The sequence below is a fragment of the Panthera leo genome, chromosome A2 (genome assembly GCF_018350215.1).
Source record: "Panthera leo isolate Ple1 chromosome A2, P.leo_Ple1_pat1.1, whole genome shotgun sequence".
Classification (NCBI taxonomy): Eukaryota; Metazoa; Chordata; class Mammalia; order Carnivora; family Felidae; genus Panthera; species Panthera leo.
Window position 1 is genome coordinate 53884089 of NC_056680.1, and position 22508 is coordinate 53906596.

General features: G+C 45.4%; 1 protein-coding gene across 3 annotated transcripts in view; it reads left to right on the forward strand.

The window, feature by feature from the left end:
- IFT122 (intraflagellar transport 122) overlaps positions 1-22508 on the forward strand; it is a 73280-nt gene that overhangs the window by 28307 nt on the left and 22465 nt on the right. For all 3 annotated transcript variants that reach the window (XM_042911213.1, XM_042911219.1, XM_042911208.1), the window contains 9 exons: positions 1173-1364; positions 1521-1659; positions 2842-3044; positions 4304-4441; positions 6030-6194; positions 8807-9004; positions 14084-14224; positions 18243-18296; positions 21649-21810. In XM_042911213.1, coding sequence (XP_042767147.1) covers positions 1173-1364; positions 1521-1659; positions 2842-3044; positions 4304-4441; positions 6030-6194; positions 8807-9004; positions 14084-14224; positions 18243-18296; positions 21649-21810 — 1392 coding nt within the window. The remainder of the gene's footprint in view (positions 1-1172; positions 1365-1520; positions 1660-2841; positions 3045-4303; positions 4442-6029; positions 6195-8806; positions 9005-14083; positions 14225-18242; positions 18297-21648; positions 21811-22508) is intronic.

A 22508-nucleotide genomic window follows, 5' to 3' on the forward strand; every position in this document is an offset into this window, starting at 1 on the left:
GATAATAAAATGTGGTATATTCATGTAATGGATTCCATGTAATGGAATATTATTCAGCAATGAAAAAGAATGAAGTACTGATACACGCTACAATATGGATGAGTTGGTCACAAAAGGCCACAAATTGTGTGATCCAATTCATAAATTGTGAGATCCCATCTCCCATTTGGAGATTTGTGAAATCTGCAAAGTAGACAGAACTATAGACACAGAAAGTAGATTAGTGGTTGACAGAGGAGGGAAAGAAAAGAGAATTGAGATCAACAGCTACCAGGTATGTGGTTTCTTTTTGGGGTGATAGAAATGTTCTGAATTAGTGATGCTGTTTGCATAATTAACTGCACGCTTTTTTTAATGTATATTTACTTTGAGAGAATGCACACACATGTGTACACCATATGCGTGCACACACACACATACAGGTGAGCAAGCAGGGGAGGGGCAGAGAGAGGGAGAGAGAGAATCCCAAGCAGGCTTTGCACTGACACAGGGAGCCTGAGCCAAAATCAAGAGTCGAATGCTCAACCAACTGAGCCACCCAGGCATCCCAATTATACACTTGAAGTGGGTGAATTGTATGGTATATGAGTTATACCTCAGTAAGGTTGTTATAAAGAGAAGTATGATGGGTGTAGTTTCAGAATAGAGGACAGTTTTTTAAACCAGATGAATTTAGCTTTATGAAATACTTAAGAAGAAGAAGGAGAAGGAGAAGAAGAAGAAGAAGAAGAAGAAGAAGGAAGGAAGGGAGGGAGGAAGGAAGGAAGGAAGGAAGGAAGGAAGGAAGGAAGGAAGGAAGGACCTGAGGGGAATCATTGAAATCCTTGCAAAGGCTGTGTGTGGAGGAGGCCTGTGGGAGAAAGTCCGAGTGGGAGGAGGGTCCAGATTGGCTGAGGAGCTAAGATACACACCTAGAGCACCTAGTGGGACTCCGGGAGATAACTGCCAACTCAAGCAGTGGAGGATTCAGCTGTGTGGAGGGGAGAAGTAGGGAGCTCCAGAGGAGGCTGGCCTGTGTTCATGATGGAATCACACAGGAGTTAACTCTGGCCAGCTTGCCCTTGTCTTCTTGACTCCCCCCATTAAAGTCATTAGGAAAAGCCCTTAATTGTATCGTGAATAGTATGGATTTAGGAGTGGTTTTTCCCTTGGTGTGTGTTCTCTTTCCTCAGATTGGGAAGGATCGGTCACTGAACTTTGACCCCTGCTGCCTCAGCTACTTTACTAAAGGGGAGTACATTTTGCTGGGAGGGTCAGACAAACAAGTATCCCTTTTCACCAAGGACGGAGTACGGCTTGGGACTGTTGGGGAGCAGAACTCCTGGGTGTGGACGTGTAAAGTGAAACCTGACTCCAACTACGTGGTAAGAAGAAGTCCATTCTGTTGGGCTGTTGCCTGACTAGGCACAGACATCAGCCATGTTTAGCCAGTCAGATCCTTGACATTTGCTCCTGACAAATGGGAGGGCAGACTCTTTCTCCAGAGAGAGCTGGGAATTGACAACTCTCTTTCCCTACAGGTGGTAGGCTGCCAAGATGGCACCATTTCCTTCTACCAGCTTATTTTCAGTACTGTCCACGGTCTCTACAAGGACCGGTATGCCTACAGGGATAGCATGACTGATGTCATCGTGCAGCACCTGATCACTGAGCAGAAAGGTAAAAGGCAGACTTTGGGAAGAGGGATAGGTTGAGAGGACTGCTGACAGAGCAAGTAAAATGATAGGAAATGTTCCTCCTCAGTCTTTTGGAAACACATTGGACTACTGGTTCTTCTTTTGTTTTTTTCTGAGGGTAAGGGGAGGATGTACATGTCTTTGAGAATCTAAAGAAAGCAATAAACCCTCTGTCTCAAAAAAAAAAAAAAAGGCACAGACTCACATAATTTTGCTGCTGCCAATTCCAAGGGGGACGTGGACTTCTTGACTAAGGGAAGGGTAATGTATGACACATCAGAGCCAAGGTGGCTGAGCTGCATCAGTCTTTGTGGATGTGTATCCTCTCTGGTGTGGATATACTGGAATGCTTCTCTCTCACCTTCATCTCCACTTGCCTCCTGGTGGGTCCTTACCCCAGAGGTAAGCAGGGATAATGGGTCATCACACGCTTAGAAGATCTGGGTTCCAGGCCTAGCACAGTCAGTCTGAACCTCAGCCTCCTCCGCTGTCCACCCAGTAGCCATGCTGATTAAATGGGCTAAGGATCCACTTATTTCAGATGTATTCATATACAGATGTTTGGCCACAGCACACTGCCTGGTGCCTGTGTGTGGGTATGCACACTGAGGGTTGTCTTACAGATTCAGTGGCATCCTTTGGTTCCCATCTGGGAGCACCTCTGTTTGAAGATTCCAGCTGTGCTGGTGAGGGTATAGCTACTTGGGCAGTTCCCCAGTTTCCCTTATTGGGGACACTTTCTCCACCTGGTCTGCAGTTAGAGTGTGAGAGTCTAGTGTATACAGAAACTACATGCATTTCCCTGTTATTGTGGGTGGTGGGTGGGGAGTGGCCAGAGATGTGGGTATTTATTCAGATGGACTTCTGATCATCAGGGGCTGTTAATGCTGTGCAGAGGAGTTTTAAACTTATATTCAGTAAGTGATGGTAATGCTAAGAATTTTACTTTCCGTACTCAGGTGTAAGCTTTGGACCACAAAGATTGTATACGATTTTGGATTCCCATATTTAGTAGAGCTGATTGTACATATTAGACAGTCTGTAAAGATTTTTTTTTTTGATGAAAGTGTCTCCTTTAATTGCCATTAAATGATAGCTTTTAATTTCTCTGCCTTCTACCTTACTTAACGTCATGCTAGAGCTGGAGTTTTTTTTTCTTTGACAGTTCGGATTAAATGTAAAGAGCTTGTCAAGAAAATTGCCATCTACAAAAATCGATTAGCTATCCAACTGCCAGAGAAAATCCTCATCTATGAGTTATATTCAGACGACTCGTCAGACATGCATTATCGGGTGAAGGAGAGGATTGTCAAGAAGTTTGAATGCAACCTCCTGGTGGTGTGTGCCGATCACATCATCCTCTGCCAGGTGGGCACCAGGTTGGAGGAATCGGGCTGAATCTTCTTCATGTTTCCTCTAAGGATAGGGTACCCAACTCATTGTTTTAAAGTTGGACACCAAGAAAGTCCCTTTCCCTCAAACTCAGTAGCTGTTCATTGCTTTCATTTTATTGACATCTAGAGGAGTTGGACTCTACCGGAAAGTCATGGACCATAACTAGGAAAATACCTTTTTGTATTGCAAAGCACTTTGTTATACTAGGATCATACATATTTTAATGACTTAAAGCATATACTGATAGAAATGATCAATTTTTTGGTAAATATATGTAATATATATATTACATGTATATTTTACTATCTGTTAAACAAAAATATTTATGATATCAAGTCAAAAATAGTAAAGGAAGTTTTACTTTTTGAGAGATTTTTTTCACAGAAAAAAATTTTTCAACTTAGAGCTTCCTAGAAAATGTCTAAGTCAATGCCAGGAGAAGTTTGGAAAGACTTTGAGATAAGGCCAGCCCAGCATCTTTCTTGGAAGTAGAGGTAGATTTGGATTCATAAAAGTAGGCCTGTTGGAAGTGATAAAGTTTTAAGAAATCCTTTAGCAATCACTGTATGTATGGGCACCTGGGTGGCTCAGTCAGTTAAGTGTCTGACTCTTGGTTTTGGCTCAGGTCATGATCTCACAGCTTTGTGGGTTCAAGCCCTGCATCAGGCTCTGTGCTGACAGCATGGAACCTGCTTGGGATTCTCTCTCTCTCTCTCTCTCTCTCTCTCTCTCTCTTTCTCTCTCTCTCCCTCCCTCCCTCCCTCCCTCCCTCTCCCTCTCCCTCTCCCTCTCCCTCTCCCTCTCCCTCTCCCTCTCTCTCTCTTTGCCTCTCTCCCTCTCTCTCTGCCCCTCCTCAACTCACACTGTGTCTCTCTCAAAATAAATAAACTTAAAAACCACTGTATGTAAAATACAATTAAAATCTCTCTTATGTCTAGAACTAAAAGCAGTTTTGAGGTGCAACAAGTTATAGGATAGATGTGGCAAAAAGATATGCTTTTGGATGCTGCCTTTGGCTGTGGCTGCCTAGAGGTCTGCACAGAAGATGTGAGGCTGAGCTGGGCTCTGTGGTGAAGGCTGTGTGAAGGATTAACGAACAATGCCAGTCATGGGGACTAGATCCAATAGACCCTGAGGTATTTTTCATCCCTCACATGCAGGAACACCTCCTGGGGAGGGCTGGGAACACTTACTCTGTCAAATATCCATGCAGAACTGGGTTTGCTTTCTAGGAGAAACGGCTACAGTGCCTGTCCTTCAGTGGAGTGAAGGAGCGGGAGTGGCAGATGGAGTCTCTTATTCGCTATATCAAGGTGATTGGTGGCCCTCCAGGAAGGGAAGGTCTGTTAGTAGGCCTGAAGAATGGACAGGTGAGTGTTCTCATGTGTCTCCCATCAGGCTGATAATCTGTGTGCCGACACAGGGACCAGTCTCATTACGACCCTGAATGGTTTCTTGGGGCAGGAAAAAGGGTGTCCCCCACCCCACATTTGCCATAGGCACATTGGAGGGCAACCCAGATTTTCATGTTTTGAGAACAGCTTCAGGCCAAAGACTTTTAGCATGCGCATCCTGGCAGGGTTGGCACTGTGGCTTCTGGGCTGCCTGTAGAGTGGATTAGTGGGTTTAAGGGCATCCAGAAGGTGGGAGATTTGTTAGAGGTGCAGTTTCAGTGGCTTGCTAAGGAGGGAGGCATAGCTCATTCTTAGGTGAGATCCCTATTAGGGCAATGAATGGATTAAGGCAGTGAGTTTCAGCTTGTGTCTTAGAGGGTACTGGTCTTCAGGCAATTATTACTAGATATTGTAAGAAAACTGGGCCCTTTGCTCATATAGATGTGGAAAATCTAGGTTATACAAAGTTAAACAGATTTGTGTGTGTGTTCTTTGCTCAAAATAAGAAAAGTTCTAAGTGGGCTACATGGAAATTTGAAAGTGAAAATATAACCGCATTAGCCTGAGAGCCAAGCTGTCTAGCAGATGGCTTGTGGCTGAGGCTTATCAGGCCTTTCCTGGGGACAGAAGTCATGAAGTATGAATTAGTGCGGGCTGCAGGGTAGCAATACCAAAGGGTGGAAAGTCTGCTTCTTTCTCACGGTCAGCTGTCACTTCCATTGTGAGACCTGAGAACATGGATTTTGGGGGCAGGTCAACCTGGGGTCATGTCTGTGCTTAGCTGCTTACTGGCTGTATGACCCTAGGCAGGTCACATTGCCACTCTGAGACTGAGGTTTTACAAATCAGGATAATGCTTCATGTTGCATAAGGCTGTCAAAAATAGTCAATAACTGATAGCTGTCATCATCCTTATCATCATCATCATCATCATCATCATCATCATTATTTTGCTGTAGTTACACCAGATGTCTTGTCAGTGTTTAAAGTAGCCTCTTCCTGGGGCGCCTAGGTGGCTCAGTCATTAAGCGTCCGGCTTCGGCTCAGGTCATGATCTCACGATTCGTGAGTTCGAGCCCTGCGTCAGGCTCTATGCTGACAGCTCAGAGTCTCAAGCCTGCTTCAGATTCTGTGTGTCCCTCTCTCTCTGACCCTTCCCCGTTCATGCTCTGTCTCTCTCTGTCTCAAAAATAAAAAATAAAAACATTAAAAAAATAAAATAAATAAAGTAGCCTCTTCCTGTGTTAGTGTGACTCAGATCTCCCAACTCTGAAGTTTGGGTAGTGTTATTAACAAATCCCCGTCAAGCAGACATTTAAGAGAGTTTCTTGCATCTTGGGGCTTGTCATTACTTTGGCAACCTCTGAGGAACTGTACTTCTGGTTTCCTAAGGATAAGTCCCCGCTCCCTTCTTTTGATGAGTTCTTTTCTCTGCACAGAGCCTCTGTTGAAGTTAGTGGGAGTTGTTCTTGTAGAACACATGGGATTCCAATACCTGGCAGAGTTCCAGAGTCTTGTTGCCATGGTAACTCACTTTTTTTTTTCCTCTCTGAAATTTTGCCAGATCCTAAAGATCTTTGTGGACAATCTCTTTGCCATCGTCTTGCTAAAGCAGGCCACAGCTGTGCGCTGTTTGGACATGAGTGCCTCCCGTAAGAAGCTGGCCGTGGTGGATGAAAATGACATGTGCCTGGTGTATGACATCCATACCAAAGAGTTGCTTTTTCAGGTGAAATCCCAGAGTTTCCATGACATGGTCCTTTGACTTCTTTTTTAGCTTCCTAGTTCCTGCAGGAGGTGCTCACGCTCTGGCTCCCAGGCAGATCTCTGGGAGGAGTGGTGACATGGAGGGGTATAGGCTTTGAGCAGGGGTGCAGAGCCCAAGTGGCCCCAGGGCACAGCCCACCCCCTCCCACACATGAGCTGCAGGAGCTGGAAAAAGTCTCTTTGAACTTTGGTTTCCTCACAGATAAGATGAGCAAGTAACACTTTTCTTTCTGTGAACAGTAAAGAAATAATAATAAATATCAGTGGGGCATGTGATAGGGTCTCAGTGTATTGTTCAATGAGATGATATTCTTTTGCAAAAGGGCTTCTCACCTATTGGAGATATGCCTGTATCTATGAGTGACCTAAGACGTAGTAAAGAAATAGGACAAGTTTTGTCATCTGAAAGAAGGGAAGGCATGGGGGAAGCCCTCCCTTCTATTTATTTCACAAAGATGCTATAAGAGCCAGCAAAATGTGAACTGTTTGGGGGCATAGGCATTGTTTACATACCATTTGGTCCTGTGGCCGGTGGAAGTGTGTCACTGGAGAAGAGAGCCCAAAGGCTTCATGCCCACCACCTGGCTGGCATTCTGCCAGACTCAGTGCCACTCTTTGCCTGTATAGGGCTTTATAAGAGGTCAGGGCCCATTTGCCTGAAGCAAGCTTCCCCTAAAGCTGACTGGCTTCTTCAGCCTCAAGTCTCCCAGTGTTAATTGGCAGATTGAGGTCCCCTTCTCAGGGCTCTTCTTTGTCCCTGGGAGCAGAATCAGCAGGACAGAGGGATGTTAGAGTGTAGGGAGCTGCCTCAGTCAGTTAGAAGGGGCCACCTGGCTACTGCTAGCCCAAGGTGGTTCCAGTAGATAACAACTCATTTATATCACTGTGGAGGCAGAGTGGTTAAGGGAAAGAAAGAGCATAGGCTTTGTCTTCAGACAGACTTGGGCTCCAGTCCTACCCTCACCACTTACAGTGTGATCTCAAGCAAGTTAGCACAGTTCATTGAACCTGAATTTTTTATTCTCTCTGAAATTGAACTTGTAATTGCCCCCTCACAGAATTGTTACAGTACTAAACAAGAGACTACAGTAAGTAGCTCAGTGCCTTACAAAACATGGCCCTAAATGTTACTTTTCCTCTCTTCAGCCTCAACACTAACTCCTGTAGGTAGGTTAGCAGGCCTCCAGTTGTGAATCTGTGTCTGAGCCTAGAACCATATAGGAATGGAAGGGTGTGTGTCCTTCCCCATCTCCACTGAAGGTTCTGTAGTAGCTAGGGAGGGTAATTCTCAGACCTTGTCAGGAGATATAAGCATTCCCAACTATCTTTTTTTCTCTCCACTGCCCCTGCCCCCTGAAAATTAAAACAGCTCTATTGTTTTTGCTTAGTATAAAAGTAATCCATGCTCATTATAAAAGATTCAGACATTGTAAAAGATTCTAGGCAGAAAGGTATGAACATCTGCTCCCTGGGGCTCCACTGCTAAGCAGAAAACGTATAGGAGAGGGAGTGCCCCCCAGGGTGACTGTATTTCTACAGCATGAGAATTGTAAATGCAGAGATGATATATTATTTTATAATGTAAAAATAAGTTTTTTTCCTTATTATAAAAAATAATAGATGTTTATGATCAAAAGAGAATTTCAGGCAAACAAAAAACATAACAAATGAAAAGCACCCACAATTCCACCCACCCCAAAACAATCACTGTTAATTCTTTGAAACATATCCTTTTATTTATTTTTGTTTGCTTGTTTTATTTTTGTTTTTACTTAGAGTTAGAGAGCACACACACACTGGAAAGGGGCAGGGAGAGGGAAAGAGAGAATCTTAAGCAGGTGCCACACTCAGTGTGGAGCCCAACGCAAGGCTCTATCTCATGACCACAGGATCATGACTGTGAGATCATGACCTGAGCTGAAGTCAAGAGTCAGGCACTCAAGCAATTGAGTCACCCAGGCACCCTTGCTTGTTTGTTTTATTTTATTTTAGAGAGAGAGAGAGCAGGTGCACATGTGGGTTGGGGAGAGGGAGAGAGGGAAAGAGGAAGGGAAAGAGAGAGAGAGAGAGAGAGAGAGAGAGAGAGAACCCCAAGCAGGTTCCATGCTTAGCACGGAGCCTGACGCAGGGCTCAATCCCATGACTGTGGAATCATGACATGAGCTGAAATCAAGAGTCCGATGCTCAACTGACTGAGCCACCCAGGAGCCCTGGAACATATCCCTTTAAATCTTCTGTGTATAGCTGTGTGTACTCATTCTGTAACAGAAGTAAAGCCACTTTGCTCATTCTCTCAGTAGGTAATGATTAATATTTGGGATAATAATACTTTTTTTTCAAAAGTAATGCTTGTTTATTAAAAAAATTCCAACATAAACAAGTGCATAGAGGCATAGAGGATTTTGCTTCTATGCTTCTATCCTTTTCTTCTGCTTCCCTTTTCCTCCCTTTTCCCCCATCCCACTCTTAGCAATTTAGTTTGATTCAGGCTTTAAAAAGTGCCTAGCTGAATGCAGGAATGGTGGCAAAGGCCAGGGTGGTTGTCAAAGGATCCTTACTATTCCTGTTCTTCAGGAGCCAAATGCCAACAGCGTGGCCTGGAACACCCAGTGTGAGGACATGCTCTGCTTCTCGGGAGGAGGCTACCTTAACATCAAAGCCAGCACCTTCCCTGTGCACCAGCAGAAGCTACAGGGCTTTGTGGTTGGTTACCATGGCTCCAAGATCTTCTGCCTCCATGTCTTCTCCATGTCGGCCGTGGAGGTGCCACAGGTAACCAGGGTGCTTGTCAGCTCTCAGCCGTGGCAGGGCAGACAAGACCCAGGAAGCCAGGCTACGCATTTGTGTATTGGGTGGGGGATGGATGGTGAGGAGAGAGGGAAGAGAGAGGAGTTGCAGTTATGATGTCATGGAAGGTACTCTGGACGAGAACCTGAAACTCTGTCTCTACCTTATACAACCTGTGTGTCTTTGGACAAACAGCTCCACCCTATTGAGCCTCCAATTCTTTCTGGTCTCCCTTTCCTGGTTGGGACAGGGAGGGGTATTCAGGGTTGTCTGTCTGCAGACAGAGTCTGTTTCACTGAGGGCCATGCATGGGGCAGAGGGGAGCAAGCCAGCAAAGCTGGGAGTCTAGCTGGGTATATGCGCAGATGTGTGAGCATGGTAGTGTGTGTGAGGGAAAGAGAATGTGGGTCAGATGGAGGGGCGGGGCGCTGAGGTGTGTGAGCCAAGAAGGGAGCATGGGACTATGCACAAGTCTCTCAAACTAGGAGGAGGCCAGAACAGAAATGGGGACCTGGAGCCACAAACAGGAGGACAGAAACACAGGAGGGCAGAGATTGACAACCTAAGTCTGGTCTGGCCTAATCCCAGCTGTCCAGGCTGCCTGTCTGCTCTGTGAGTGAATCATGCCCATTGTAGAAATGCCCTAAAATAGAGGCAAGCATGAAGGAAAGACTTAGCTCTCAGAATCCCATCCTCAAGAGAATCACTCTTTTTTTTTTTTTTTTTTTTTTTTTTTTTTAAATTTTTTTTTTCAACGTTTTTTATTTATTTTTTAGGACAGAGAGAGACAGAGCATGAACGGGGGAGGGGCAGAGAGAGAGGGAGACACAGAATCGGAAACAGGCTCCAGGCTCCGAGCCATCAGCCCAGAGCCTGACGCGGGGCTCGAACTCACGGACCGCGAGATCGTGACCTGGCTGAAGTCGGACGCTTAACCGACTGCGCCACCCAGGCGCCCAAGAGAATCACTCTTAAACGTCTTAGAACATATCCACCCAGGCTTTTTCTATATGTATACGTAATATATGCAGGACATACAATTAGGAGTATATAATTTTATATGAACATTGTAAACAAAAGTGGAATCTACTGTAAATATTATAAATCTAATCGATGAAACCTCAGATTTGCTGTTCTTCCTTTACTGAATGTGGACTATAAAAGAGAGAGATTTTTAGTCATCTTCCTTTATCATTATCTTCCAATTTAACCTACCATTTACATATTGCCGGCCCATCACTATATGAATTATTGCCTGTCAGCTAGCAGTGTGGCTTTTTCTCTCAGCAGTCTACTGGAAACATGGCTCCACATCAATAAATATACTTTCCTAGCATTTTTAAGATACTAAGATGACTGTAGATTTACTTATGGTTATAAGAAACCATACAGAGATCCCTTGTACAACTTGCCCAGTTTCCCCACTGGTAGCAGTCTGCAAAACTATAGTACACATGTATTACCTGGATAGGTTCATGTGTCTCCCACCACCAACCCATGAGATCTCTAATGTTGGACTGCCTTTTCTTTCTTTTTTTTTTTTTTTTTAATGTTTATTTATTTTTGAAGGAGAGAGAGACAGAACACGAGTGGGGGAGGGGCAGAGAGAGAGGGAGACACAGAATCTGAAGCAGGCTCCAGGCTCGGAGCTGTCAGCACAGAGCCCGACACAGGGCTCGGACCCACGAACTGTGAGATCATGACCTGAGCCGAACTCAGATGCTTAACTGACTGAGCCACCCAGGTGCCCCATGGGCTGCCCTTTTGTTATAACCATTCCTGCCTCCCTGCTGTCCCCACCCCCACATTGTTTTTAATGACTGCTTTTTGTCCTGTCACGTGGATGTTCCTTCCACATCTTACACAGCCACTATCTTTTGTTGGACATTTACACTGCTTACAGCTTTTTTGCTATTGTTGATAGCATCTTTCTTGCTAAGTCTTTGTACCTGTCCCAACTTAGCTCTTCAGTATGAATTCCTTGAAGTCAAATTGCTAGGTAAAACGCCACATACATTTGAAAGATTTTTAGACACATTTCTAGATTGCCATTCAGAGAGACTGCATCAGTCTGTGTTTGCCCTCCACACACACGTGCCCTACTCACTGTCCCCGGCTCAACTTCTTTTTTTTGGGGGGTGAGGGTGGAGGGCATGATACCATTTTATTGAGGGGCTTCAGAGGATGGTCAAAGGGCTGGCAGGACAGTGAGATCCTATGTCCTCAGCCTGGCCAAGATCTCCCCACCTTTATAGTCACCAAAATCCTGGCCTGGCTTCTTACAAAGGGTGGGGCTGGAGTCCACTTCTTCCTCTAAGTTGTTGATACCCTTGCTACTCATTATGCAGAAATTATTAGTGCCTGGCACAGAGCAGTTATTTGGTAAACATTAATGGAATTCAGATTTGAGGTAAAGGAAAGAGAAAGAAAGGAAGGAGAGAGGTGGGTGGAAGTGGCGTCAGGAGGAGGGGCAAGAATAGCCCCTACTGGACTGTTTCCTAATAGTCCTCATCTGCCCCCCATCCCAGATCCATGCACCGCATCCACCAGAAACCTAGTCTTTCTTAATCATGCCAAACACACTATGTTGACTGAAAGTTTTTCTCCCAAGACTGCCATCCCAACCTCAAAGATAAATGCAGTTTGCTGCTCCCTGACTTTGGCTGACCAAGAAGAGCCAAAAGGGGGGCCTGGGGCTTCCTCTGCCAAGCCCTTAAGATTCAGAAGTCAGAGTCATCCCTCCCTCACCCCCCCCCCCCCCCAGCCCTCCATGGCTTCACCAAGGCCATCCTGCTGATGCAGCAGGTCAGAACTGCCAAGGGTTAGGAAAGGCAGCCTCAAGACAAAGGCTATTTATCTGTTGCCTCTGCCTCCAGCCATCCTGTGGTTTTGGCCTAGAAAGGAGGGAGAAAGCATCAGACCACTCTGGGGATTTCTGGTTTCCTTTCGAAATTTACATCATCTTGTGCAAGAACTGGTTTGTTAGTGCTGCCAAGTAGGGCGGCAAGCCCTTGTCAGGCTTCTTGGGGTGAGTGGTGACTTCATGCTTGGAATGCAATAGTGAGATAAAGTAGAACTCAGAGGGCATTTGTTCAGTTAGGATATTTTTAAAATTCCCACTCTCAGATTGTACTTCCCAAGCAAGCCCGAATGTTAATCATTCATCGTCTCCTCGATTCTCATGTGCCTGTTGTGTCCTCATGGGGTATTCAACACGGTGAGAAGTGTGCAGTTTAGGGGAAAGAACACTGGCTTTGAGTTCTGACTTTGCTGCCCGAACCAGCTGGGATCTTGAGCAACTCCTTTCACTCTTTGGAGCCTCACTTTCTATGCAGTGGGGTTAATATACCTGTTTTATGGGTTTTGTCTGGCCCAGTTCCTATTGTTATTGTTATTAGCAATCTTAAAGTACAAATGCTATGAAACAGAACTAAATTGGAACAGGGTGCTCACTAAGGAGTTTAGAAAGGAAAGCTCATTGTGCACAGGGAGTGTGGAAAGCTTCCAAGAGGTGGTGACACTTGATCTGAGCCCTGAAAGGTCTGGGAACATAGAGAGGAGCAGCAAGGGTGTTTCAGAGAGAAAGGTAGAGGTAGGAACAAGTCTGGAGAGTTGGGGAGATGGCGAGGAGCTGGTGCTGAGAAAATACAGTGGATGTACTGATCATGTCCTGTTTGCCCATAGTAGTCTGTGAGCTGGGCAGGGCATCTAAACAGAAGTTAATCAGTTTACCCAAAAAAGCACCCAGCTAGGATGTGACTGAGCCAGGCCTGGCTTCTGGCTCAGCTGCTCCCCTGTCCGTACCCCTTTACCCCTCTAAAGGAAGGAAAGGTAGACAGAATGGTATGATAGAAAAGATGAGCACTCCTAAACAGCCACATCTTGCTGTCAGAGGGCAGAATGGCTTACAAAGAAAAAGAAAAAGAAAAAAAAAAAAAAAAGCTTTAACTCTGAAGCTAAAAAATGAGACAGGAAAGTTCAAAGATAAAGGCCCCAAATGGAGAAAACAGCACTTCCAGCTCCACATTTGAGAACCATTAGCATGAGGTACTGGCTGATTGATCTCTACTGCCCCAGAGAGATTCAGTTCCCTTCAGCACACTGGCTTAAAACAAGGGCAGGGCCTTCTTATTCAGGATGCCAGATCCAGCTCAGACTTGTTCTTGTGTGCACACATTCATGTACCCCACATCCAAGAGCCAGGAAAGTGCTCTTCCTTGTGTTTTCCTTGTGCCACTTATGTGTCCTCAGACTGTAATCAGAGAGTGATAATAACCTGCAACACAGACCTGTTGGGACAGATGCAAAAGCAATGTGTAAACCTAAGAAGAGAAATTATTAGGAACCATTCACAGGTATCACAGTGAGGCAGCCCCGTCTGGGAGGAGGGATGGCAGGAAGGTTCCCAGCCTTCCCAGGTAACCTGGAACAAATCACTTACCTTTCTTGGGTAAGCTGGTTTCTTGGCCCTCTTTGTAAGAGACCATCTCAGACCCCTTCCTCACAGTAACGTTGTTCCTTCCTCCACCAAACAGAGACTGAAGGCCTGCTGGGGGAGGTTAGTACAAGCCCACCAGTGCCTTCAGGGGTTGTGCCCAGACTTGTGGAGGAGAGGGGCTTGTCATTATAACACAACTGACTTCTGGATAAAGGGCAGAGAAAGCTCAGACTCCTTTCCTTGAGGGGTCAGCAAAGACTTTCCAGAAGAGGTGACATTTTAACAGGACCCTCAAAGCCAAATAGGTACTTTCCAGTGGGTGAAGAGGAACAAGGGCATTCTAGATGAGGGTGATACCTTGTGGTAAAACAGACCTGGAGGTGGGGAAAGCTAGTGGTGGAGGGAAGGATAAGCAAGAAGTTTGTGCTGCTGAACACAATTATTTGGCTATGAAAAGGAGTGACAAATGGAAGGCATTTGGGGTGAGAAGGGTACTGATTACTCCTTATAGTATTCCTCTATAGGCATTTGTAATTAAGTCAGTGCACACATCTGGAGTCAGGCTTTGTATGAATCTGATTCTTTCCATTGTCTCAGTCTTCTTTCTTTTTGATGAAATCCTGCAGTCTGCTCCAATGTACCAGTACCTGGATAGGAAAATGTTCAAAGAAGCCTACCAGATTGCTTGCTTGGGTGTGACAGACACTGATTGGCGTGAGCTGGCCATGGAAGCTTTAGAAGGATTAGAGTTTGAAACAGCAAAGAAGGTAAGCATCTAGTCAGCATGAGCTAGAATCTGACCCTTGGAGGGTCCCTTGAGGCAAAAGTGAGTCCAGGTAACATATGGAGAGGCAGATGCATACAGTAGAGAGCTCTGGAGATAGGCTGACCTGTGTTCAGATCTCAGCTCAGCTATCTCCTAACTGGGTCTGGGCAAGTAACTCATTTCTAAGGTTGTTTGTTTCTAAAAATAGGGTGGTGATTGGCTTCATCCTCACAAAGTTCAAAGGGTCTAATGTGATAATGTCTGTAAGGCCAGATATAGGAGAAATACCGGATAGATTTTAGCTGTCACTCTTATTAGCTATCATTTATGTAAAGCACCTAGCTGAAAGCCTAGCACAATAATAGGGACATACTAAAGGGTAGCTTTAAAAAAAATTTTTTTTAATTTTAGAGAGAGCACAGATGAGTGGGGGAGGGGCGGGGGGAGAGAGAGAGAGAGAGAGAGAGAGAGAGAGAGAGAGAGAGAGGGAGAGAGGGAGAGAGAGAATGAGAATATCTTAAGCAGGCCCCACACCCAGCATGGAGCCCAATGCAGGGCTTGATCCCATGACCCTGGGATGATGATCTGAGCTGAAATTAAGAGTTGGATGCTCAACCGACTGAGCCACCCAGGCCCCCCAAAGGTAGTTTTTATTATTGGTGTTTTGTTATTGGTGTAATACTTATTGGTATTAGCCATTAATTACACAATGCTATTTTTCATGGTACTCTACTAGGTATGGTGAAGAGATGGTCAAGCTCTCTGATTCTGACAGCAGTGTTACTCCCCACATACCTTCATGGCCTTGATTCATGGTGTCATTTACTGGCCAGTATATTAAAGCTACAGAAACTGGCTGACAACATTTGACCCCTTTCTACACATCAGAAAAAGCCCAGCTCTGTCTGAATTGGGTTTTCATCTGGAACCTGATGTGGGAAGAAGGAATGGCCTTCAACTCCCTTTCCCCTACTCCTCCCTTCCCTCTTTATCTTTCCATAGCCAATTAATCAAATACTCCTTTGTCCATATTACTGAGCATTCAGGGAAGGAATTACAGGAATATGTGATGCTTGCCCTGTGTTGGGTCCAGACTTCTAGGCATGAAAGGAGAGAGGATCTGAGGCCAGATACCAGCTCTGCTATATATAGACTGGATGGCCCTGTGCTAGCTGCTTCTCTCAGAGACTCCATCCTCCCATGTCTGCAGTGGGGATGGTGAATGCACTAGCTGCCCTGCCCTCCTGACACAGGGTCCTTAGGCTTACCTACCACATTGTAAAAGGGCTTCTAGAACTAGCAATGGTTATACAAATGCTAGCTGTTATTAAAATAAGTAAAATTTCTGTTATTTAATTATGTTATGTTTTTAGATCTACTAAGTGTCAGAAAACTGGTAATAGAGGAGGGCTTTAAGAATTCAGAGGCAGGAGGAAACATTCTTATGGAGGGAGCTTCCTTCTCCTGTCCCCCATCCCTACCCCCCCCCCCCCCCTGCCAAACCTCCCTGCCAAAATACCAGGAGGGATGAAGAATAACAAAGTATTCCTAGACTATGTTTTGTTTTCAGCCTGGAATGAAATTTAAATTTTTTTAAATGTTTGTTTATTTTTGAGAGAGACAGAGAGTAAGCGGGGGAGGGGCAGAGAGAAAGGGAGACAGAATAGAGCCTGAAGCAGGCTCCAGGCTCTAGGCTCTCAGCTGTTAGCACATGAGCCTGAACTCATGAACCAGGAGATCGTGACCTTAATTATGGCTGAAGTTGGACACTTAACTGAATGAGCCATCCAAGTCCCCCTAGCCTGGAATGAAATTTAAAGTCTTCCTTATAGATTGTCATCTCCTCATACCCAAGAACTAAACACCTACCTCATTTTAGTTCAGCCAACACTGCCTAGCATGGGGTTAGGTGCTCAGCAAATGTTTAAATGGATCAAAACAAAGCTGGAATGAACCATCATTTGTTTAACACTAACCCCAAGCTTGTATTCCCCAAACACTTCCTGGAAATAGAAATTATTAAACCCACAAGATTTTGACCATAGACTTGAGCTTGACCATTTTATCCAAATCCCGAATCCCCAGCCTTTCTTTTTATGCTTTGCCAACTCACTCAAGCAAACAGGAGGTGGAGGGTGGTGCGGGAGATAAAGTAGTGCCCTCACTAGATGGCAGAGGAGAGCTGTTTAGCACCGGGGACTGCTGCCTTGAGCAGAACTGCAGATGCTTCCCGGTTCCCATGCTTCCTTCCCTCTTCTGAGGTTATTCACGGGCCTTGTGACTCTGACCACTCAGACCAGGGCACCTCTGACTCTATAGAATGTGTTAGGGTCGAAGGAACTCTGAAGCAGATTTCTCAAGGTGGCAAATCCTAGAATCCTAGCAGAGCAGAGCTAGAAAGACCTTGGAGAAGACATCGCTAGTTTGCCCCTTTCCATAAGGCAGACTTGGGAGCCTAGAGGCAAGGAAGAAGTTCAGGGGCCCCCAGCTGGAAAGTCTCAGAGCTAGGACTGAGACCTGGAATGCTCCCTCTTTCCTCTCTGCCCCTTTGTGGACATTCCAGGTTTTCCCCTTTCCTATGGTTTTAAGGAAGCCCTGATCCAGAAGAGAGCTTATAAGATCTCCAGTGAGGAACACAAGAACTCTTGGTGCTCCTTTGCTCATGTGATGCCTACTTTATCCTTTCAAAGAATTCCTCTTCAAGAATACCCATTTGCCAGGTTCCTATTCTGTGATACTCTTCTTAATCCTGCCTCCTGCCACTGCCCATGCTCAGACAGTGAATCTGTTTTCTCTAGAGTATCTAGTTCATACTTGTATAGCTCCTAGCTCACAGAGATTTGATGATCTGTTTAATCTGCTTGCCTCTCCTTTTAGAGTATGGACCAGTGAAATGGGGAGGGGTAGAGGTCACATTCACCTCTGGATCCTCAGTCCCTGATAGGATGCGTAGCCCTGCAGGATGAAAAGATGAAGTCACATTGTGGTCATCTGCGAGGCAACCAGAGGCCAGATGACTTGATCATTTCCCCAAGTCTTTTTAGGATGGAGGGCATCATGCAGCAGAGTAGAGGTTGCAAGTGGTCAGGGTGTTTCTTCCGCATTTCATATTCAAAGGACTCCTGGACCTGCTGTCTCATCTAGGTGTATCTCAGTCCATTTCAAATGGGACAGTGTAAAGCAGCACACCTGGGTAGAAATGTTGACAGCAAAGCCACCTGAAGATCAGCCTGACATGATGGGTCAGGTTCCTCTCTAAACCCCTTGCAGAATCAGAAGGCAGAAAAAAAAAATTACCTAACACCAATCTTCCTGAGGAAGGCTGCCTAGAAACTTCTAGCAACCTATGGGTTAAAGTCTCTGGGTTTACTGTGAGTGGAAGGCAAGAGCTACACTTTTAGGATTTACATAAGAGTTTGCCTTCCAGGAACTTGGAGTGATTTATTCCCTAACGTCCCCCTCCCATCTAGAAACCATTTTTATTCCTTCTTAACTTTCTCCTCCCACCCCCCCCCCCCTTCCTCCTCCTCTGTGCCAGTACTGTGGGCTTTGGGTGCCCTGTGTTTATGCACAGTTGGTAAGCTTAGCTGTCTCCCACTTTCCGTCCCAGTCATCTAGACGCATAGCAGTGTCTCTTCAGTCAGTACACCTTCCCCACTCCCACTCCAATGCCACTGCCTCAGAGTATCAGACCGCCCTGTTCTTTTCTTTTGCATAGAGATTTCTCCAAGCACGCACCATCACAGACTGCAGTATCATAGTTTTGTTTTAACTAATCCCAAAGTGATTGATGCAACCGAGACGTCTTTGCTGTTCTTTGTGTGGACTAATCCCAGGGATAAAGCCGTGCCTCACTGGGTGGTATAACCCTCCTGAACACATGGCGATTAATCAATGCTTGCTTCTTTTCCCTCGTTACTGGCTCACTTTCTAATGCTTGACTTCCCACCCCCAGCCAATCACCCACTTTTGAAGCCCAGAGGGCAGTTGATTTCATTCTTTTATTTCTTCCCCTGTAGGCCTTCACCAGAGTACAAGACCTCCGATATTTAGAGCTCATCAACAGCATTGAGGTAAATGACAAAATGTTCTTCCTTCTCAAGAAAGCACAGACTCGCAGTCAATGGCTTATAGGGAGCTATTCTAGCAGGCGAGAACGTTAAGGGCACACAAATAGAGCCTACTGGTGTCTGGGTATTTGGGCCACAGCCTTGGCCTGGGGGAACAGAATGCTGTGGGGGCAGGGAGACAGCACATGGGAGCAAGGAATGCCATTTGTCACTTGGTAGTGGGGTAAGGCAGGTGGGTTCCTAATCTCTCTGAGCTTTGTTTTCTATCTGTGAAATGGGCTGTTTTCCCAGGGTTGCTAGGAGGATTAAATAGGTTCTTAGTAACTGGTTTTCATCCTTGTAGTGGTTGTTAGGTGGTTACCATCCTGTAGGGCTCAACAATGTGCCAGTACAGGAGTCATTTTCCAAACTCACATGAGCTACGCCCCATCCACAGCAATGGGACCTGGGGAGGGAGCCAGTGTAGTGGGTGGGCAAAAAAGGCTTGTTCTATGGGTTCCATTTGCTGGGTAGCAGTAGACAATACTCTTAATTCCTGTGACTGTCTGTAAAAAGGCGTACATATTTTTTCTCCTGAACAGATTTATTGTGAGGCTAGGGGAATGTGAGATACATTTGAATTCCCATATGGAAGTAGTGAGGAAATCAGCAAATGTCTTGTCCTTGTGATTCAGTTCAGCATAATAAACACCTGTCATGGGCCAAGCCTTGTGTTGAGCCCAGTGGGCAAAGAGCTGAGTGGAAGAGAGGCCTGTGGGAGCTCACAGACTGCTAAGCCTAATGATAGTTGCCACTTGTTGAGTGCCTGCTCTGGGCCCCATGCACGATCAATGTGTATACTACAGCTGAGCCTTGAACAACACGGGTTTGAACTGCATGGGTTCACTTATATGTGGATTTTCTTTTCAGTAAATATAGTACAGTAACTGTTAACGTATTTTCCTTATGATTTTCTTAATGACATTTCCTTTTCTCTAGCTTACTTTGCCATAAGAATATGGTATATAATATATGCAACCTATAAAGTATGTGTTAATTAACTATTTATGTTGTGAGTAAGGCATCCAGTCAACAGGAGACTAACTGCTATTAGTAGTTAAAATTTGGAGAGTCAAAAATTATACCTCAGTTTTCAGCTGTGAGGGGGTCAGTGCCCTTAACACCCCTGTTGCTCAAGGGTCAGCTGCATTTTAAATCCTCACAGTGACTTAACGAAGCAGATATTGTTCTTATCCCTGTTTGATAAATAATGAAACTAAGGCTCAGAAATCCTATGCCACATCCCCAAGGGTCCAGAGGCAAAAGCTTGGTTGGAATTCAAAGCCAGTTCTAATTCCCAAGCTCAAGCTACCTTTTTTTTTCTTTTTTTTCTACATGTATTTATTTTTGAGAGACAGAGTGAGACAGTGCACGAATGGGGGAGGGGCAGAGAGCGAGAAGAAGACACAGAATCTGAAGCAGGATCCAGGCTCTGAGTAAACTGTCAGCATAGAGCCCTATGCGGGGCTCGAACCCACGAACCGTGAGATCATGACCTGAGCTGAAGTCAGACGCTCAACCAACTGAGCCACCCAGGTGCCCTTCACGCTATCTTTACCTGAGTTCCTGCTGCCATCTAAGTTGCTTCTGATGCACCGCCTCTATAACCCCCACCCCAGCACTGTCTGAAGGAGCTTACTTACCTGCATGGTGAAGGGTTTGTTCAGAGCCATCTACTTGAAATGCCCAGTACTGCTTATTATAGGGGCTGGCATTTGGGAATCCACTGGTCTGGATCTAGAGGCCTTAACATGAAACCATGGAATATGTTCTTTATGCAAAGGTAACTGACTTCTGTGAGGACCACCTCTTGCCATTTATCATGTCTTACTGCTTCTTCTAGTGTGCTATGAGGAGCTGGGCAGTTGGTTAAACTTGTAAGAATTGCCTCTTGAAAAAAAAAAAAGAATTGCCTCTTGAAAAAGAGTAAATTGCCTTCAAGCGTTGAGCCATTTGGGCTGCTCTGAAGCCTTAGTAGCTTGCTTCTAGGCATTCGGCATCATTCCAGAGAACTGAGTTCCATGCTAGGCTCCTTTGGGATAGGGGAGATGTAACCATACTGATAACAGGAGGAAGAGAATCTGCCCATATGGCTACGTACATACAGAATAGACGTAAATCATTTTTTATTGATCATGGTGATATTCTGTGGCCCAGGCCTAAATTCCATGCCTAGTAAGACCTATTACGGCAAGATTTTGATTCACTCCATACAGTTAGTAGTTAGTTTATTTGATTAATTAGCCTAAACTACACATAGTTTAGCTAAATTTATTTTTCAATTTTGGGTGTGGGTTTTTTGTTTTTTTTTTTTTGTTTTTGGTTTTTTTTTTTTTGGTTTTTAAAAATTATTTCTGTCAGTGGGGAAGCATGCATGTTGCCTCCAGCTGTTAAAACTTTCACCAGCTTGTCTGGGAGTTTGATTCAATGTCTCATCTTCCCCCACTGTGATACACTTGCTAGAAAACAAGCAAAAGGAAACTGCTGGGGATGAGACTTTGGGTGCTATGGAGTGTTTACAAATACTTGAGCTGTAGACTAATGAATGTTCCCTAACACCAGAGGAAGGAATATGTCAGTTATTCTCTTCATCCTCAGTGCTGCTCGTCTGTGTGTGTGCCTGTGCAGGTATGTTGTTGGGGACTGTCACATGTTTCTGAAGGTGGTATTATGTGGTACAAAGAGCATCTGGAGTCAGACAGACTGAGTCCAAATGCCAGTTCTCTATGACCCTGACCTGCTCCTCTTCTGAATCTCAGCTCTCTCAGTGGTACCACTTACCTGTGGGTCCTGTCAGCACCTAGCAGATGCTCAGCATGTGGCATTACTTGCCTTCTCTTTAGAGACAGGGACATATTAAGACTCATTATCCCATTTTGTTGTCTCCTTGTGAAGAGACCCTAAGCTTTCTCCTTGTCTGCATCACCATGAGTCACAGCTCAGCCAAACCAGGCCTGGGGACTTGGGAGATCCTGAGAGCTTGGGGGCCACCAAAGAGTGGGTAATACACACCATCCTAACTAGCCAGTTGTTTCCTTGGAAGATTATACAAGAAAGCAGCCCTGAGGAATTTCCATTAAACAAACAAGAGTTTGCGTTACTTTTGATCTTCACTCATCTGGGGGAAAAAATCTGCTTTTGTTGTCAGGCATTCCCACCAGAAACCTAGGGGAGAGACACAACAGCCCAGGAGCCAAGTGGAGGTTCCAGTAGAAAAGCCCAGGGGCTTAACTTGAAATAGCAACATCTAACCTTTGTAAAGGCTGCTTCCTGCCATGGCTGCAGGGGCTATTTCCTGTGCTTCTAATTTTTCCAGGAGAGGAAGAAGCGGGGAGAGACCAACAATGACCTGTTTCTGGCAGATGTGTTTTCCTACCAAGGGAAGTTCCACGAAGCTGCCAAACTGTACAAGAGGAGTGGGCACGAGAACCTCGCACTCGAAATGTATACCGACCTTCGCATGTTTGAGTATGCCAAGGTAATCCAGCCACATCCTGGGCCCAAGCTGCCATGTGGAACCCACCAGTGTTCTGCCACCATGGTGCCCAAGTTGTTTACCCTAAGATATGTTATAGATGGAAAATAGCAACTGCCTTATTAGAAAGGGTTTGGGCAAATTGGCAAAGGAACCATCAATGGCCACTGGTTCAGGCTGACCTAAAACTGACCTTTCAGGCTGACATCAAAGGGACAAGAGTATGACAGTTGAAACCTTTGTCAGTGCCAGAGCTGGCTGGAGTGTGAGTCTGAACCAACATGTCCCTTCATTAATTGTTCAGGGTTCAGGGTTTCAGGTCTTTCTCCCACAAATTCTCTTAAACTGTTGTAGAAGCCACCGAGAACCCACATCCTCAGACATGAGCTGGTTCTACCATTTTCATACAGGACAATATGGTTCACTTCAGCCACGGTTTCCTAAGTGTCTGCTCTCAGATTGCTACCAGGCTTCCCACTAGGCCTTGGAGACACCATGACAGAGTCCCTGCCCTCCAGTACAGTGTGCCTCCTGTCACCCCAAGGATGTATCTGTAAGGGTGATGGTGGAGATTTCCTCTTGCGTTTGTAGATCCTCTGTTTTGGTTAGTTTCCAGTCGGTCTGTGTACATGACAGGGGTCTTCCCAGAGCAGGCTCCTGATGGTTTGTGTGAGAACGAGTCCCACTGGGGAGACCAGGCC